The sequence below is a fragment of the Cyanistes caeruleus genome, chromosome 6 (assembly GCF_971803275.1).
Source record: "Cyanistes caeruleus chromosome 6, bCyaCae1.hap1.1, whole genome shotgun sequence".
Taxonomy (NCBI): Eukaryota; Metazoa; Chordata; class Aves; order Passeriformes; family Paridae; genus Cyanistes; species Cyanistes caeruleus.
The window spans coordinates 8,013,245-8,030,410 of record NC_141706.1 but is presented as its reverse complement, the minus strand read 5'-3'; the positions used below and the strand labels follow the sequence as shown (position 1 = coordinate 8,030,410).

Here is a 17,166-nt window from a genome sequence, read left to right as displayed (position 1 = left end):
AACCCTGGGCCACCACGCTGGGGCTGGGGGCTGCCATGGCCAGGGGCTCCCCAAGCTCAGCAGCTTCTGCAGTAGCCACAGGGGGGCAAGGATGCTGCTGGGCATATGGGGACCCCCCCATCCCTGGGACCCCCCAGCCAGGCACACTGTGGTATTCATGGGAAGCTGCTTTTCAACTCCTGGGTTTTTTTTTTTTTCATTCTTGATCTGGGTAATGCATAACTAAAATAAACATACTGAGGAAAAACCAACCCAACCCGAAGGGCTGTTTTTGTCTTGGTGCGTGCAGCTCACCTGTGGGGTGGCCAGAGTTTTCCTGGGGTGGCTGGGATATCTTTCCCTATCTGCAGCCCCTCTTTAGGGCAGGACCCCTTTGGGAAAGGGGAGTTAGAAGCATCAGGCACAGATCTTCCACCAGGGTTTGGGATGCTGTTTGGCCTGGGACAGCTGCGGGATCTCCAGCCTGGGGGCTGCTCTCAAGCATTGCCCGGCCTCTCAGGCTCCAGCCGGCTGCCCCGGCTGAGGTGTTGAGCAATGTCCGGGCTTTGCTCACCTCTTCCCGGCAGTGGTTTCCCGCGCTCTGGAATGAGCCGAGGGATTAGCGTGCGGCTAATCTCACTATGGCTGGGAGGGAGGAGTGGGTCAGCCGGGGCTGGGAGCCTGTTGCTGCTGGGCCAGACAGTTCTGGGCAAGAGCCTGGAGTAGCGATGCGTGGGGGAATTAGGGAAATAATCTGTCGCTGTTGATCCCAGAGGCGGGAATTTGCAGCGTGGTGCCAGGCTCCAGGCACGGAAGAGGGGGAGAACCCGGCCAGCGGACGTGTGAGCGGAGCTCCCGGCTGGAATGCACCAGCTCAGCAAGGGATTGTCCTCGCCGGGCCGGGCGGGTGCTGCGCCCGGAGCCTGGTGGCCGTGACAGCTGCCGGGACCATGGCGGCCGCAGACAGCCCCTCCACTGCCCTCCGGCGCCGTGACCTCTGCAGCCGCGGCATCCGCCTGGCCGGCAAGATGCGTGCGGATGTCATTGACCTCCTGGACGCCTACGTGAGTTTGCCCTGCTCCTTGTGGCTGCCGCGGGGCTGGGAGCGCTGGTGGGATCTGGGCAGCTGTGCTGGGGTGCGAGGACTCCGACCCGTGGCAGGGACGGGGCACGGAGTCCTGCCGGATCCGGGCCTGCTGACACCCGGGCAAGACTCGGGCAGCTCGCACTGCCCCGACACCTGCGGGGCTCAGGGCTGGGGATCCCACCACATTTGTCCTGCCTCCGCTGATCCCCGGCGGGTCTCACCCTGCAGGTGGAGCAGCAGGGCTTGGACGCCTCGGCCAGTGTGGCGGCGGTGGAGGGGGTGCCGCTGGCGGCGGTGGAGCGCTGGGACGAGCAGACGGGCACTCAGCGGCTGCTGGAGAACCTGGCGGCCTACCGGGCCTTCCGCGCCCTGCTGGCCCAGATGCTGGAGGAGCAGCGGGAGCAGCTGGGCGAGGCTGATGAGGGCCTCGGCCGGGCGCTGGCGGCTGTCCTGCTCCAGGTCTCGGCCTTTGCCTACCACCTCGAGGAGCTGCTGCGGCTGGAGAGCCGCGGGGTCCCCGGCGAGGAGGGGGACGGGCCGCCGCCCCCGCCGCGCCTCAGCCTCTTCGAGCAGAAGCTGCGGGGCCTGGGCGTGCTGCGGGAGCTGGCCCAGTGGGCCGTGAGGTCCGTGCGGGACCTGCGGCAGCTCACCAAGCCCAGCCCGGCCTCCGGCGCAGCCCCCAGCCTGGCCGAGAGCCCCTGAAGGCGAGCACAGGGCGGGGGGTCGCGGGTGCTGCTGGGGCTCCTTGCCCACCCTCTCAGAGGGCAGCTGACAGCGAAGGAGGGGACGCGGAAGGGAGGGACCATGTCATTAATCCCTGTGCTTTTAGTGCTGCTCCCCGTGGGGAAACGGAGGCACATGCTGCAGTCCACCCTGCAGGGAGCGGAGATCCTCAGGGGTCCTTGGGCTCTTCCTGCTGGGCGGTTGAATTCTCCCCCAGGAAGCAGCTTTGCCGCTCCCCCAGCGGCACTGCCCTTGTCTTTGGAATTTGGACGCTGCCTAGGGCAGGCAGATGCTGCCTATGGGGCTCTTGTGGATGCAGGGCAGGAGAGAAGCGACAGAAAAGCATCACCTGATGAAAGGAGTCTTGGGACCTGCAAGGCACAAGGCTCAGACTCCTGCACATGGACTCTTTCCTTCTGCCCAGCTTGGTTTTGCTGCTCATTGAATTTCTGCTCTAACTGCTTGGGGGCTTTTTGGGGAGGGGGAGAAGCAATCAGGAGGGGAATTCTTAACTACTTGGACATGATAATGGAGAGATCTTTTAACTGAAAGGGGATCTTTTAGTTATGATTCAGAAGCCCCTCTGCAAGGAGGTTAGTGCCTGCAGGGCTTATTTTAGGACTGGGAATGGCATGGGAGAATCTAACAGCCCCAGCCACATCGTTCACCTTGTGGAGTGCTGGGATGTTTCACAGCTTCCTGGGCCATGGTTCTCCTGACAACTGGATGTGATGGCTGCTGGCTGCTGAGTGAATAAAAGGCTGGGAGATTTCCCAGGGTGATGTACTTCTTGGGGGAGGTGGGACAGTCAACCTCACCAGAGAGCCTGGGCCGGCCAGTTCCCCCTCCAGGGAAGGGTACATCCCAGTGAGGTGAGAGGTTTGGGGGGATGTGGCCCACTGGGAGGTCACGGGGAAGACGAAGGAGCTGGGGATGAAGGAGATGGTGTGAGGATGAGGAGGAGGTGGTGGGTCACAGGAGGTGTGCCCTCTCCTGGTGTGGTCCTGCCCTCTTCCCTAGCCTGTGAGAGGACAGGCAACATGGGAGACCGGAGCCAAAGAGCAGGGAGGAGGCCGGGGACGTGCCCAGCTGGCTCTGCACAAAGCGGCTTTGTGGTGGCAAGTTGGGACAGCACCGGGCACAGCGCCTGCCCCAGCATCAGCAGCGTCTGCACAGGCACGGGGGCTCTGGGAACACAAAGAGCAGCCCAGGACTGAGCCCCCAGTGCCATCCTGCCCTCCCCACCGACCACACGGGGCTGCAGGGTTGGGGCAAGGGTGGTTTGGTGGGGTCTGGTTTTTTATGGGTGATGCCTAAGAAGAAGAACATGCACCTTCTTCATTGCCACTTACTGCCTGCCCTCAGCTTTGCAGCTCAGACTGGATTATTTCAATCTTTATGCTTCCCTGCGCTCTGGAATAACAATTTATGGCCATTATTTTTTTTCAGGATTAGTCAAATCAAGTCCCTTTTCTGACAAGTGTTTTTCTTGCCTGCTGCTGTGTGCTTGAGGCCACCTTGCTCTTCTCCCCTTTCACCCTCCAGCTCAGCAGTGGCCGGGTGCTCACATCCTCCTCACCTTCCTGGGGGTGGGCAGGGACATCTGGAGTGTGTCCTTGAACCTCACCACCCGACCAGGTGGGAACAGACCTCTTTTCTCCGGCGGCACAGGCCGGGTACGAGGTGACCTTCAGATCCTGGGGAGCCGGCCAGGGCTGCAATCCGATCCTCCCACATCAGCTGCTGGCAGAGAGTTGAGCTCAGTGCTGCACTTGCACTCCAGGGTGAAAGCACCAGTGGAGACGCAAGGTGGACATGGTGTTGCCCCAGGGATTTCCCTGGGCTTTTGCAACCTTCCTTACTCCTCCCCTGTTACGTCGCCAGCTGGGTGCACCTGCATTTGTGGAGCAGCCACAATGCTCAGGAATAGCTACTCAAACCAGAAACAATGGGAAAAAGCAGTCCATTAATGCAAACCTCCAGGCTTTGGCTGAGCGAGAGGCTCCAGCTCCCAGCCTTTCTCTGCCAGCCAGCCCCCACCATGCCGTGCAGAGGCGGTGACGTCTGAGCTGGCTGGGATTTAATGCTATTTTTCAGCTGCAGCCCTGAGGGAATCACCAGTGAAGTGATTTGGCGAGGACAGGGGCGCCCGACAGCTGAGCTCCCGTGGTGCCAGGAGGCCCTTGGATTTGCTTTGCCACAGATTGAAGTGAAGTTGATCTGGGTGGCTGAAGGCAAATGAAGCTGTTAATTTTGGAATCAGAAATTAAGAATTTGAGGGGAGGACAGTTGTACCCGTGTGGCTAATGCTGCTGAGGACCCCTGCAATGGTCTCCTGCAACCTGGAACCCACCGAAACCATCCGACTTTGTGCTTTGGGAAGAGAAAGGATTTGCTGGTGGGAACAGGGAAGTGTGGGGGGGGGCAGAGGGAGGGCTGCACTCCCAAATTGCAGCAGGGATGGAGCCATCAAAAGCAACCCATGGACGTGTTTAATTTCAAAATAATAAATGTTTTTAGGGCTTAACGTGTGGCTGGGCACAGTTTGTGGGGTTGGAAAGGTTTTGAGCTAAGGCCGCTCCCTGGCATCAGGCCTTGGTGCTGGGTGAGAATGGAATTGCTCCTTGCCCATAGGGCACCAGAGGCCAGTGGAATTCAGTTGTGCTGGTCCCAGTGCTTCAACACCATCCCACGCCAGCATTGCAGTGCTGGCTCCTGACTTCTTGATCCTGAGCTGGAGCTGGGGTGGGTGGATGTTCACCAACACTTTCCTTTTTTTAATAGCAGGAAAGCCTTTTTCTCCTGTCTGAGTCAGTGGAAGGGATTTCCCTGGGTTTCCCTGTCGTAGCCTTGGCTGCACTTGTCTGCCTCAAAGGAGCAGGTGAAAATCCTTAGGAGTGGCTCTCTGTGGCTGTGCTGCTTTCCTGGGAAGGGCCAGGAGCCCTCTCTTCTTACAGGAAAATACGCCTCAAGCGTAGCCCTGTGTGTCTCTCCGAGTGTGAGCTGGAAAAAGGAGAACTTTTGTGGTTCACCTCATCCTCTAACCACCGTGCCCGCCAGCTGGCATCGCCGCAGTTAGTCCCCACCTGTTCCTTTTCCCTTTTTCTTCCCTTCGTTTTTCCTCTCTTTTGGATCTTGTCTAATGGTTTCTCACCACAAGCGCCACTGGCAGGCACTCAGCAGGATGGGCAGTGCCTGGGAAACAGGTTTGTCAGGAGAGAAGCTTCACCACCTGTTTGGGGATGAGTTGCCTCCAAGCCGAGGTGAACCATGGACCGGGGGATTTCCTGTGCTGCCAAACCTGGGACACAGGAGCAATTTGTACACTTCTCCCAAACCAAGAAAGTCCAGGTGTTTAATATACAAGGAAATCAGTGTTAGGTGTGTCTGAGCACAGGAGCACAAAAGGAGGTGAGACCAGTCTGTCATCAATATCCTGTCGTGCAGGGCTGCCCTGGGAAGCTGCTTACGGGGCTCTGTGGAAGAACACGCTCTTCAGGACTGTTTTTCTGACCTGCAGGGAAGGGCCAGCACTGGCTGCTCTAGTCTGAGGGTTGCCACAGCACAGGGGTGCCCATGTCACAGCACGGGCAGCCAGGCAGGCAGCTGGGAGAACTGGGGTGCAGGAGCTGGGGTTACAGCCCAATGCCCCTCAGGCATGAGGTCATTTTGGGCTTTGAAACCATTTTTGTATGTAGTGGGCTACAGGCAAGGGCAGCTCAGGGGGCAGCTTCCTGAAGAAGCTCTTGGAGCATATTCCTGTGTCACAGCAGATGGAGCAGTTTCCCCATTGCTGGCAGGCAGGGACTGGGGGGTCCCCACAAGGATGGGTGCACACCAGGGGCTCCATGTGCTGCACGCCTGCTACGGGGTACGGGGCGAATCTTTCGGGCCGCAGGGTGGGAGTACAGGGACATTGGGAGGGGTCCCAGGGGAGAAGGATGGGGGTACAGGGGATACGGGGACAGTGGGGACCCGGGGTGCAGGACGGGGACAGGGGGACGGTGGGAGGTGCCGGGGTGCAGGACAGGGGTACAGGGACAGAGGCGGCACGGCTCCCTCGCCCGCCGCGGGTCGCTCGGTGCCACCGGGGCGGGGCGCGGTGACGCGCGCGGTCCCGCCCCCGGCCCGGGGCGCTCGGTGCGGGCGGGGCCGGGCGGAGCGGGCCGGGAGCGGCGCCGCGGGTGCGCGCAGGGCCGAGGGGCGGCCCGGCCGTGCGCGGCTCCGGCCCCGGGCGGGGGCGGGCAGAGCCCTGCGCCGCGCCGAGCATGCGAGAGCCGCCGGGGCGGGCGGCAGCGGCGCAGCCAGCCGGGGCCGCGGCCGGGGCGGCGGAGCCATGCTGCTGGCCTCGGCCGTGGTGGTGTGGGAATGGCTGAACGAGCACGGGCGCTGGCGGCCCTACAGCCCGGCCGTCAGCCACCACATCGAGGCGGTGGCCCGCGCCGGGCCGCGGGCGGGCGGCAGCGTGGTGCTGGGCCAGGCCGACAGCCGCCTGGCGCCCTACATCATCGACCTGCAGTCCATGCACCAGTTCCGCCAGGACACCGGTGAGTCGGCCCCGCGGCCCGGCCGGCAGGGCGGGCGGGCGGGCGGGGGCTCCCGGTGTCCCCCGCTCCGGGGCTGCACCGAGCGGCGCCGCCGGGCCCCGCCGTGCCCGGTCCCGCTCCGCCCGGCCGCGGTGCCAGCTCGCCCGACGTTCTCCCACCTGATCCCCAGGTCCTCGCCCTGCCCTCGCTGCCCGGTCCTGCCCACGCATCCCTGGTTCCCCCGCCGGGGGTCGTGGCTGCCCGCCCTCCTCGCCGCTGCAGCGCCCCGGGCCCTGTTGCGCCCACCCCGTGGCCTTTCCTTCTCCCTTCAGGAGAGCCCGTCTCCTGCACACCCTTCCCAGGGCCGTGCCCGGCTCCTTCTGTGCCCGCTCTGAGCCTCCATCGACCTAGAGCTGAATGGCACTCGGGTGACGGATCCTGCCCTGGGGGATGGCAGCCCCCGGGCAGGGACACAAGCAGGTGGAGGGATGCTCAGGGAGGGCACGGGCAGGTGCGTGGGTCCCCAGCGTGATGGGGTTGTCCGTCCCCCACCTCCTGGGGTTGTCAGGGATGTGGGGCACAATCACCCGTGGCAGGGCATTAGCGTGGGGGGTTGTGACCCCCCAGCACCCCCGTGATGGCCAGTGTGCTTTGTCCCTGGGGTGCAGCAGAGTGCCAGACACCCTCCTTTGTCCCTCTCTCTCCAGAAGCCCTGGGGGCTGGCGGCGACCCTCCCCTGCCCGTGGGTGTGGGGACAAGGAACCTCTGCGAGCAGGGTGGCTGGGGGCCAGCTTCTGAGGGCTATTGTTGCCCAGGGTGGAGGACTGAAAGGGAGATTGTTCTGTCTCTCCCTGGGTTGCTGGGGATGTTGGTATTTTGGGTCATTAAACAGCTCTGATTTGGGGGGGTCGCGACCCTGGCAGGCCCTGAATAGCTATTGTTCCCTTTCTTCCCCTGTTGAATGGGAGGCCGGCTGGCGGCGCGGGGTTGGGGGAACACACAGCATTCCCACACTGCTGCCTGGGGACCGCCAGATGCCGCATGCCGCCGCCGGATTAGGATAAATCACTGCCCCGCTCCCCTCGGCTTTTCTGCCCCGGGTACCCCTTGGCAGGTCAGGGCAGGTGGCTTGGCTTGGCTGGGGTGTAGCTGCACCCCATGCCCCTTCAGCAGGGTGCTGATAAACACCTTCCCCTTCTTATCCCACTCGTGTCCCTGCAGGACCTGCGGTGGCGGCTGCTCTCCGCGGAGAGGTGGGGGTGAGAAGGGACTGAAATTCTTGGAGGCTTTGCAGGACACGTGGTGAAAAGCCGAAGCAGCAGACTTGTTATTGCTTCTCTTAGAGTGCTTTCTTATTCCTCACGCTGGGCTGAGCCATGGGGTTCTGCAGAAGGACCTGGAGGCAGTGGTGCTTGTCCCACCTGTTACCAGACACTTCTGGGCGTTAGTGACACGCTCAGGATGGGACCCTGGGAGCCAGCACAGCCTGCCCTGCCCTGCTGTGAGACATCCCAAAGAGGACGGCTTTCTCCTCATTGTAGGAGTTCCCAAAATTTGTGTCCTTGCTTCGAATGCGTCCTAGTTGACTGGGAGTGGTGGGAAAGGAAACGCCTAGCCAAAATAAGGATGCAAGGCACAAAGCCTTGGTGCTTTGTGCTCTCGTCCCACTCCTAATGTTTGCTGATGGGGCAGCGGGAGCCGGGCGCAGGGCCCCGCTCGAACTCCTTAGCTTGGCCTCACGAGGATTTTCCCTGTGCCACAGTTGGGATATTCATTGCAGGCCGGTTTGGCAGCTGCATGTGGTGGGGCTGGCACGAGCCCCGCTCCCCTACGTGCGTGAGGCCTGTGTGTGTCTCTGCTGGGGGCTCGGAGCTGCCCCTCAAATCTTTTATTTACCTGTTCCAGCCCAGAGCTGGGAGGGAGACAGGCACTGGCAGGACTCGGGTGCCCTAATGCCTGGTTTCGTCAGGCTCCCGCAGGAGGTCCCTGGGAGCAGGCTGGAGCAGCCAAGCCTGTGGTTCTGTGTTTCCTCATCAGGGCTGAGTGGCTCTGTGCTGGGCCCCTGGGCCAGCGGGAGTGAAATCTGCCCTTCCCTTCAGCCCAGTTGCACTGGGGTTGCACCCCCAGGCTGTGGGGCTCCCTGCCCTCTGGGGAAACCGAGACACAGCAGTCCCCTGGCAGGGCGGGACAGCAGCAGAGCGGGAAAGCCATGCTGTCCCCGCGTGGAACGGCACCGGTGCGGCAGGTTGGGGTGGTTTTGCTGCCTGCCATGGTGCTGGCGCCAGGCTCTGACGGCATCTGTCACCCTCCCTCAGGCACCATCCGGCCCGTCCGGCGCAGCTACTACGACCCGTCCTCGGCGCCGGGCAAGGGAGTCGTCTGGGAGTGGGAGAATGACAGCGGGACGTGGACGCCCTACGATATGGACGTGGGCATCACCATCCAGCGCGCCTACGAGAAGCAGCACCCCTGGGTGGACCTGAGCGCCATCGGCTTCTGCTATGTCATCGACTTCGCCACCATGGGCCAGATCAACCGGCAGACCCAGCGCAAGCGCCGCGTCCGCCGCCGCCTCGACATGGTCTACCCGCTGGTGTCGGGCACCCTGCCCAAGTCGCAGTCGTGGCCGGCCAGCCCCGGAGCGGCGGCGGCCCCGCCGGTGCCTGCCTGCACCTGTCCCCAGTGCCTCCTGGTCATGAGCGTCAAAGCCTCCGCCGGCCCTGGCACCTCCACCCTGCAGCCCCGCAAAGCCGCCCCCGCGCCGCCGGCCGCCCCGAAGCCCCCGCTGCCTGCGGCGGGGCCGAAGGCGCCCGATGGCGTGGCCGTGGTGCGCGGCTCGCTGAAGCCGCTGGCACAGGGGGGCCGGCGGCAGGCGGCCAGCACGCCCGCCCTGAGCTCGGCCAGTGCCTCCGGCAGCCCCCCCGGCGTGGGCAGCGGCAAAGGCTCCCGGCCCAGCCTCGGCACCCTGAACCGCAGCCACCTGCAGCGCCTGGCCATCGCCCAGTCCCGCGTGCTCATCGCCTCCGGGTGAGTCCCACAGGGTGCTTGGGCGGAGAAAGGGACAGCACAGGCTTTTCCCCCTGCCCAGGGCACAGAGGGGCTGCAGCCCCCACTGCAGGGGTCTGTCATCCCTGGGAGTGGTGGGAGACACCTCGGTGGTCCCCAGCCTCCCGTGGAGGGTAGTGGGTTCTGCTGGGCCCCTCGCCTTCCCTGCAGGTGCCTGGGGACCGGAGTAGAGATGGGGTGGCTCCTGCATCTCAATGAAGAGGCTGAGGCTGCTCTTTCTCTTGGAGTCAGGGGTTGGGTGAGGGACTGCAAAAGGCCCAAAGAAAAGCCATTCAGGCCCCATGAGAAGGGGTTCCTCCAGACCCCCACCCTCCAAAAACGTTTTTTTGTGATGGGGTGGACATTTAATGGGCCTGTTTCTCCCCTTTGTCTGGCTCTGCCATCAGCCTTCTGTCGCAGCCTGGCCCCTTTCCTCTCACTCTCCATCCTCCCCCTTCCCTTCGCTCCTGACCTGCCGGGAAACTTTCCCATGGAAGAGAGCCCCAAGGGGAGGGGGGGAAAAAACTGTGACGTGGCTGTAGGAGAAAAGAGGAAAAGAAACAACAGACTGGCCCGGGGAGCTGTGACAAAAAGGGGCCATGAATGGAGATGCAGTCAGGGTTTCTAAAGCACCAGAGAAAAGGCGGTGGTGGGGCAGGGGGGGGCACGTTGCCCCATCGGGGGATTCTCTCTTTCCAGCCAGGGCCTGTGCAGTTGCTCAGGCAACTGTTGTGTGGCCCCTGGGCCCTGTGGGGATGTGGGTGCCTCCTGCCTGTCCTGACCTGGTGTCTGCTGGCTCCCCTCAGGGTCCCCACCGTTCCTGTGAAGAACCTCACTGGCTCCAGCCCCGTCAACCCAGCACTGGCAGGTGAGGATGGGGCTGCAGTGGGTGTGGGGGGACAAACAGCCCCAGTGGGGTAGGTTTTGGAGAGCATCTGAGGTTCGGGGTGTTGCTGGTTTTCCTCAGTGCCATTTGTTACCTCCTTGTGCAGGGATCACGGGGATCCTCATGAGTGCGGCCGGGCTGCCCGTGTGCCTGACCCGGCCCCCCAAGCTGGTGCTGCACCCCCCACCCGTCAGCAAGAGCGAGATCCAGTCCATCCCCGGCATCTCCCACTCCTCCCGCAAGACCACCAAGAAACAGGCCAAGAAAGGTAAGAGAGACTGTCCCTCCTGCCCTTCTGGTTCCCCCGTGCCCCCCATCCCTTCTGCTGCCCCTGGCAGTGGGTTTCTCCCATCTTTTGACTCTCGCTCTCCTGCAGGTAAAACCCCGGAGGAGGTGCTGAAGAAGTACCTGCAGAAGGTGCGGCATCCGCCCGATGAGGTGCGAGCGGCAGGGCTGTGCCCGAGTGTCCTGGGACGAGCTTGGCCCTGGGATGAGCTTTGCCCTGGGATGAGTGGCTGGGGACACATGCAGTGCCACGTGCAGGGATATCCCAGTGCCCTGCGTGGCTCTGCCCTGTCCCCAAAAAGGGGAGGATTGCATGCACAGCCCCTGCAGGTCCCTGGGTGAGAGCAGGGCAGTCCATCAGCATCCATCCCTCTGATCCCTGTCCTCCCCTCCGGCGCAGGACTGCACCATCTGCATGGAGCGGCTCTCTGCCCCCTCTGGCTACAAGGGGCCCCAGCCGGCTGTCAAGCCTGACCTCGTGGGGAAGCTGGTCAAGTGCAGCCACGTCTTCCACCTCCACTGCCTGGTGGCCATGTACAACAACGGCAACAAGGTGAGAGGCTGCGGCCTCGGGGCACCTCCGGCTCAGCTGCCTCTGCTGAGCTCCACGAGCTCTCCATGGGACAGAACTCCAGCCTGGCTGCCCTGGAGGACTCTCAGCTCCCACCCTGACTCAGAGTTAAATTTTTATCAGCAGCAAGCACTTGGGGGCTGCTAAATGAGAACTCAGAGTTATGTGGGTGTGTTTCCCCCCACTATGCCTGGTTTTATGTGCTTGTTATCCTTGCCAGAGTGGACTTTGATCCCTGCATGTTTGAGCAGAGCTACCTGGGATTTGGTGCCAGGCAGTGCTTCTCCAGCCACAGGAGGGTTTTTTCCAATACCCCTCGTGCTTGACATTCCCTGGAAAATGCACTGTTTGGAGATTTTCAATATTTATTGTATTTCCCTCTTTGAAAGAACAAAGGAAAACAAGCCACCAATTCAGAGCTAGGGAAAGCAGTGAGGACTGGAAAACTGGTGTGGAAGAGAAACACAGAGCTCAGGTTTTTGGATGGAGTTGGGTAGTGAATTCTCCCAGCCCTATCCTAGGTTGCCAAGAGTTTTTGAAGTGATGTTTTTCCCGATTAGAGCAGCGTTCAGTGCTCTAATTGGGACTCAGTGCCTGGGGTGGCTCGATGCTGGAGATACTGGTTTCACTGTGTCACCCTTTTTCCACTCTCAGGATGGGAGTCTGCAGTGTCCCACCTGCAAAACCATCTATGGGGTGAAGACAGGGACGCAGCCTCCCGGGAAGATGGAATATCACATCATTCCCCACGCGCTGCCCGGCCACGCCGACTGCAAAACCATCCGCATCATCTACAACATCCCCCCGGGGGTGCAGGTGGGCTGGGGGGGCACCTGGGGAGGGGCTGGTGGCCCTTGTCACTGCTGTATCACCCCCAGGTCCCTCTGCAGCTCGTGCCTTGACTCAGGAGCTGCTTGTCTATAAGGATGTTGTGGGAAGTCTGGGATGTATCTGCATGGAAGTGCAGTCCCTGTCTGCTTGGTGGCGGGAGGATGGTGGCCCTTAGTGCCCAACAAGGCTTGGGGGGTTGCCCTGTGCCCAGAGCATCCTTTTGAGCTCCAGAACGGTTTTCTTCTCCCACTTCCCACTTCGTAGGGACCAGAGCATCCAAACCCTGGGAAGAGCTTCACGGCCCGTGGCTTCCCCCGGCACTGCTACCTGCCAGACAGCGAGAAGGGCAGGAAGGTGAGCTGGCCGAGACATGCCAGGGTGGGAAAGGCAAACATGGCTTAAGCAGGGGAATGTGGGTTTTCCCCACAGCCCATCCAGCAGGAGCCCTGTGACCTTCCCTTGCAGGCTGGGCAGCCTGGTCCCCCTGTTTTGGCTGGGGCAGGAGGCTGGGCTGGGATGCTCCAGCAGGGCTTGCCTGTGGGCTGCCCATGCTGCCCTGCTTTGCTGCCCACCCCATTCCTGGCCCTACAGGTACTGAAGTTGCTGCTGGTGGCCTGGGACCGGCGGCTGATCTTCGCCATCGGAACCTCCAGCACCACGGGCGAGTCGGACACGGTGATCTGGAATGAGATCCACCACAAAACAGAGTTTGGCTCCAACCTCACTGGCCATGGCTACCCCGACATCAACTACCTGGACAATGTCCTGGCTGAGCTGGCAGCCCAGGGCATCACGGAGGAGAGCCTGGCGCAGGAGAAGGACTGAGACCGTGGCGAGGAGGCAAGGAAAGGGTTGCCTGTGCCGGCACCCACCAGGATAAAGCTGCTGGAGATACCTGCCTGGGGGCTTTTCAGGGCAAACCTGGAGCCCCCTGCTCCCAGTGGCAGCCACGCAGTGCCCCAGGCTGGCTGGGAATGTGGGAGAAGGTCCTTTTGGCCATCCCCTTCACTCCTGCAGGGCGGGAACATCCCTACACACAGCTGTGGGGCTTCAGGCTGGCTTGGCCACCCTTCTGGATGGTGTCCTGTCCTTGCTGTCACTGTGCTGAGGGCTTGGGGGGTGCCAGGCTCCCCTCTGTCCTCATCTATGCCAGTCCCAGCCTGACCCAACACCCCTGCCACCCACCTGGGGCTGGGACATGGCTTGGGGTGGGAGCTGGGGCCACGGGAGTCCCCTTTGCTCTGCCTCGTCCCTCTGACGTTTGTTTGTTTGTTCGTTCTGTCCGGTACCTCCCCACTGGTCTCCTGTGTCTGTGGAGGCTGGGGGGCCCTGGGCTGCCTCAGTTTCCCCCAGTCCTGCACCCCCTGCTCCTTTTGGCTGTGTCTGAGCTGTGCCCTGCAGGGTCCCCTTGTCTGGGCTGCCCCTGCCTCTGCATGCCAGGGAGGGGCTGATGGGTGGTAGGAAGTGTGTTTGGGGCGGGACAATGACATCCCACCCCCCTGCAGTGGGTTCCTTGAACTGTTCGTATGGGGCCGTCCCCACGTTGGAATTTCTATATACCTCGTGTTTTGGGGTTTTGTCGTATATATGTACATATAGGGGGGGCATTTGGGGGGGCAGCCTGGGAGAACGTGGTGCTGCAGCCAGGCTGGGGCTGGGCACAGTGGTGCTTGGGGTTTGGGACAGGGGCTGTGGGGCCCCCAACCCCGACAGGGCTCTGCCCCACGGGAGGGCTGTCACTTGTGGGTCCCCATGGGGCCAGGTGCAGGTGGGGTGAGAAGTGTCCCCCTTCCTGCCCCCGGAGAGGCCTTGGGGGGGGTCTGGAGGGGAAGGTGGCTGGTGAGGGGTTGGCACGGGCTGGGTCAGGAGGGTGGTGTGGGTAGGAGAGCGTGGGTGATGGGGGTGGGGGAAGTGTGTTCCAAGGCTCTGAGGGTCCCTGTCAGCCCTCTGGGGCGACTGGGCCTTGGAGAGCCCTGGGCTGGTGCAGAGTGTCCCTGCCCAGGGCAGGGGTTAGGAATGAGAGAGTCTGTGGGGTCCCTTCCATCCCAAACCAGGGATTCATGGGGGCTCCTGGAGCCACCTGTGCCGGGTGCCGGGGGGTCCCTGGCCCTCCGTGCTGCTGGGAGGGGGGGCCCGTCCTGCTGTGCATCGTTCTGTTGTCGTTGCTGTTCTTCCTCTCCGTGGCCTGGAGGCTCCGTCACCCCCGCGGCCACCCCGTGGAGGGGCTGGGGGTCAATAAAGCGGATGGCAGGGGACTCTGGCGGTCCCTGCACGGCCTGGCCTCTCCGTTGTCTTCTGTCAGTCATCTGTGTGGCCAGGCGAGCCAGGGGCACTGTGGGCACCGCGAGTCCCCCTGATGTCCCTTTGCACCAGCCGCCCTCAGCGTGGGTTGTTACCTTCTACCTCAAGGGAGAAACCCCCTTTCCCCGGGCACACGCCCCTGGTCGGGTGGCTCTCAGCGGTGTGATTTCTCCTCCAAGCACGCCCTGGGTTTTCCCCAGTGCAGACAAAGCCTGTCTGGAGCTATGCAAAACCCTCCGGGCGAGAAGGGGGAGAGCTCCCCACCCTCCGCGGTGCCAGCCCGATGGCTCTGACTGTGAGTAAGTCTTTCCACAACGTGACTTTTTTTTTTTTTTTTTCCTTTTTTTTAATGCTCTGTTGACTACACGACGAGTTGCTGGCTGAAATAAAACTGCTCCGTGCCTCTCTGCATGCGTGTGTATATCTATCCCGATAGATATACATGGAGACAGGGGTTGCGGCTTGCAGCATGCAGGACTTGGGAAATAACCCTCCACGGGGCCCCTCTGCTCCTTCCCTTTCCTTTGGGTTTGGGGTACAAGGGGAGGGGGCGCTCAGGGCACCTGCCAAGTCCCCTCCGGCTCTTGCTGGTACCCCTCGGCCACGCTCAGCACCGTGCTGTGCTCGGGGCTGGCGGGGGCCGGGCTGTCCCCTGTGCCCAGCGCTCGGTACCCCCTGGCCCTGTAGCGCCGGTGGCCGTACCAGGCTGTCCCCAGGACGGTGGCCAGCCCCGCCAGCACGGCCACGGTGACTCCAGCCACCTCTCCCCCTGACAGCCCCCGGCCCCTGACCATTTCGGCCACGTTCTGGACCTCCTCCGGCCGTGCCAGCCGCCAGACGTGGCTCTGGCCGTCCCTCACCCAGGTGCTGTCCCCGTCCCGCACCAGCAGGGTGTCCACGGCCGGCAGGTTGGCGGGGCGCCGGGTGAAGGGGGGCAGGCGGGCGGGCGGCAGCGAGCCCCCAGTGAAGCGGCCGGCCTGGACACAGAACTGCACCTGGCAGCTGTCGCTGATGAGTGCCAGGTGCTGGCTGAAGCCCGGGGGACAGCCCTTGGCGTGGGGGTCCTCAGCCGTGCCGTGGTGCTGCCCAGCCAGGGGGTTCCCCGCCTGGCAGCTGAAGAAGCCCCCGAAGGGCACCGCGTACTCGGTCCCCTGCTCGTAATCCTGGCTCACGCACACTCTGAGCTCGCCGAACAGCTTCAGTGGGAAGTAGCCCGAGGGACAGGACTGGGCTCCGGTGTTAGGGTTGGTGCTGTGGGTGCTGAACAGCCCCCCAAAGAGGTATCCCGATTTTGGAGCCACCGACCTGTTCGCGGCGCACCAGTAGGCGCTGAACTGCACCCGGGAGAGCCAGAAGACGTCCTGGCACTTGCGGTGACAGAAAATGCCCAAGGTGCACTTGTTGTGGCACTCCAGGTGGCTGTGACCCTCCTCCTGCTCCTGCACACCCAGCAGCACCGGGGTGTAGGTGGCGGGGCAGGAGAAGGCCCCGGTGAGGGGGTTCCTCTGCTCCAGCGCCCGGCACAGCGCGCCGGTGTCGGGACCGCCCAGGCCGACGCACTCCTGGAAGACTCCCCCGAAGGTGAAGTTGGCCATGGTGCCCTTGCAGGAGCCGTCGTCGGTGTTGGCGTGGAAGTTGAAGTTGGGTGAGGAGGCGTCGGTGCAGCCCGGGGCGGTGTTGAAGGCGTAGTAGCGGCGGATGGCAAGCTCCACGCGCTGGGCCACCCTCCGCACCGTGGGCGCCGGCAGCTCCGGCACCGCGCTCGGCTTGATGAAGTAGTACAGGGGCAGCCCCGAGCGGTCCAGGGCCACCAGCTGGTTTTGAATCCTCTCCTGCCACGTCTTCAGGGTGATGCCTGGGTAAAAGGGGGTCCCGCCGATGCTCTCCACCCTGGAGTTGGTGCGGTTCTCCAGGTACTGCTTGGTGAAGGCAGAGCTGGAGTCCAGGGATTCTTTGGTTCCCACACTGACAATGCTGTGGAAGGCCGCGCCGGCCGAGGCGGTGACGGTGCTCCGTGTGGCCCAGCTGTCCTTCAGGAAGGTAGCCTTGATCTGGTCCTCCTGCACCAAGGTGGCTCCCGCGTCCACGGAGGTGATGGCGTGGGTGCCGTAGTTGAGCACCAGCATCTCGGCCAGAAAATCGGCCATCTGGGTCTGGTTGTTCTCCAGGTGGCTGGCGATGGTCAGCAGCTGCTTCTTGAAGGCCTTGTCCAGGGCCGCCTCGGGGTCGATCTTGGCAGTGTAAACCAGGTTCCTGACTTGCACCCGAGTGGTGACAGCCCGGTCTCTCACATGGTGGGTCTTGGTGCGGTGGAAGTCATCGGAGAATTTGCCATTGATGGAGGAGAAGAGTGACAGCTCCAGGTTGATGGAGGCAGAGGTGATGCTCTGGTAATCCTTCCAGGACTCGATGATCTCGGAGTTGATGTCCAGGTTGCTCTGCTTGCGGGGGATAGTGAAGATCTCGTCTGGGATGAGGTAAGATCCATCTTCTGTGGTCTTGCACTGTGAGTAGCCCAGGTTGATGACTTTGCCCATATCCAAATTCCTGAGGTTATCCCAGCCCCCCCCCGGCAGAACTTCCAGGCGTGAGAGATTCAAGTTCTTGCTGCACACCCCAAACCCTGAAGAGGACAAGAGTTCCTGGGACTGCCCAGCCCCTGTCTCCCACGCCAGCAGTGCCCAGGTGAGCAAGACCCCCCAGAGCCCCCAGCCCATGGCTGGACCCTCACCAGTCCGGGCGGTGGGACAGGAGCGGTGAAAATGAGCTGGCTGAGGGAATTGACAAAAGAGAAAGAAGAAGTGATAACTGAGACATGTGACAAATGACCGAGTGGAAACTACGACCAGGGGGTGGGGAGCAGGAAGGTGTCTGTCCCTCCCTCTGCCCCACATTAGGGGCCCTCTGCAGCCTCCTCTGCCCCACTCCTGCC

At 62.6% G+C, this 17,166-nt stretch overlaps 3 protein-coding genes across 3 annotated transcripts; 2 read left to right on the top strand and 1 right to left on the bottom strand.

The window, feature by feature from the left end:
* The first annotated feature begins 53 nt into the window (after positions 1 to 53).
* CNTF (ciliary neurotrophic factor) lies at positions 54 to 4,316 on the top strand. Its single transcript, XM_086895390.1, has 2 exons — positions 54 to 1,043; positions 1,295 to 4,316. The coding sequence occupies exons 1-2, from the start codon at positions 930 to 932 to the stop codon at positions 1,766 to 1,768; spliced, it is 588 nt and encodes a 195-aa protein (XP_086751516.1). The 5' UTR covers positions 54 to 929; the 3' UTR covers positions 1,769 to 4,316.
* Positions 4,317 to 6,023: 1,707 nt separating this feature from the next.
* On the top strand, positions 6,024 to 14,643 carry DTX4 (deltex E3 ubiquitin ligase 4). Its single transcript, XM_086895432.1, has 9 exons — positions 6,024 to 6,336; positions 8,631 to 9,342; positions 10,167 to 10,228; positions 10,353 to 10,514; positions 10,623 to 10,684; positions 10,932 to 11,084; positions 11,757 to 11,918; positions 12,198 to 12,287; positions 12,525 to 14,643. Exons 1-9 carry the CDS (start codon positions 6,126 to 6,128, stop codon positions 12,756 to 12,758), a joined length of 1,848 nt encoding a protein of 615 aa, XP_086751558.1. The 5' UTR covers positions 6,024 to 6,125; the 3' UTR covers positions 12,759 to 14,643.
* On the bottom strand, positions 14,556 to 16,960 carry MPEG1 (macrophage expressed 1). The gene has a single exon (XM_023928637.2). The coding sequence runs from the start codon at positions 16,949 to 16,951 to the stop codon at positions 14,789 to 14,791; it is 2,163 nt and encodes a 720-aa protein (XP_023784405.2). The 5' UTR covers positions 16,952 to 16,960; the 3' UTR covers positions 14,556 to 14,788.
* Between the last annotated feature and the right edge of the window lie 206 nt (positions 16,961 to 17,166).

What these genes read in the sequence shown, in the direction of transcription:
- CNTF (XM_086895390.1), top strand. Translation starts at nt 930, where the DNA reads ATGGCGGCCGCAGACAGCCCCTCCACTGCCCTCCGGCGCCGTGACCTC. An exon ending in TTGACCTCCTGGACGCCTAC is followed by an intron (nt 1,044 to 1,294) that starts GTGAGTTTGCCC and finishes CTCACCCTGCAG; the next exon opens with GTGGAGCAGCAGGGCTTGGA.
- DTX4 (XM_086895432.1), top strand. Translation starts at nt 6,126, where the DNA reads ATGCTGCTGGCCTCGGCCGTGGTGGTGTGGGAATGGCTGAACGAGCAC. An exon ending in CAAGAAACAGGCCAAGAAAG is followed by an intron (nt 10,515 to 10,622) that starts GTAAGAGAGACT and finishes GCTCTCCTGCAG; the next exon opens with GTAAAACCCCGGAGGAGGTG. An exon ending in ACATCCCCCCGGGGGTGCAG is followed by an intron (nt 11,919 to 12,197) that starts GTGGGCTGGGGG and finishes CCCACTTCGTAG; the next exon opens with GGACCAGAGCATCCAAACCC.
- MPEG1 (XM_023928637.2), bottom strand. Translation starts at nt 16,951, where the DNA reads ATGGGCTGGGGGCTCTGGGGGGTCTTGCTCACCTGGGCACTGCTGGCG.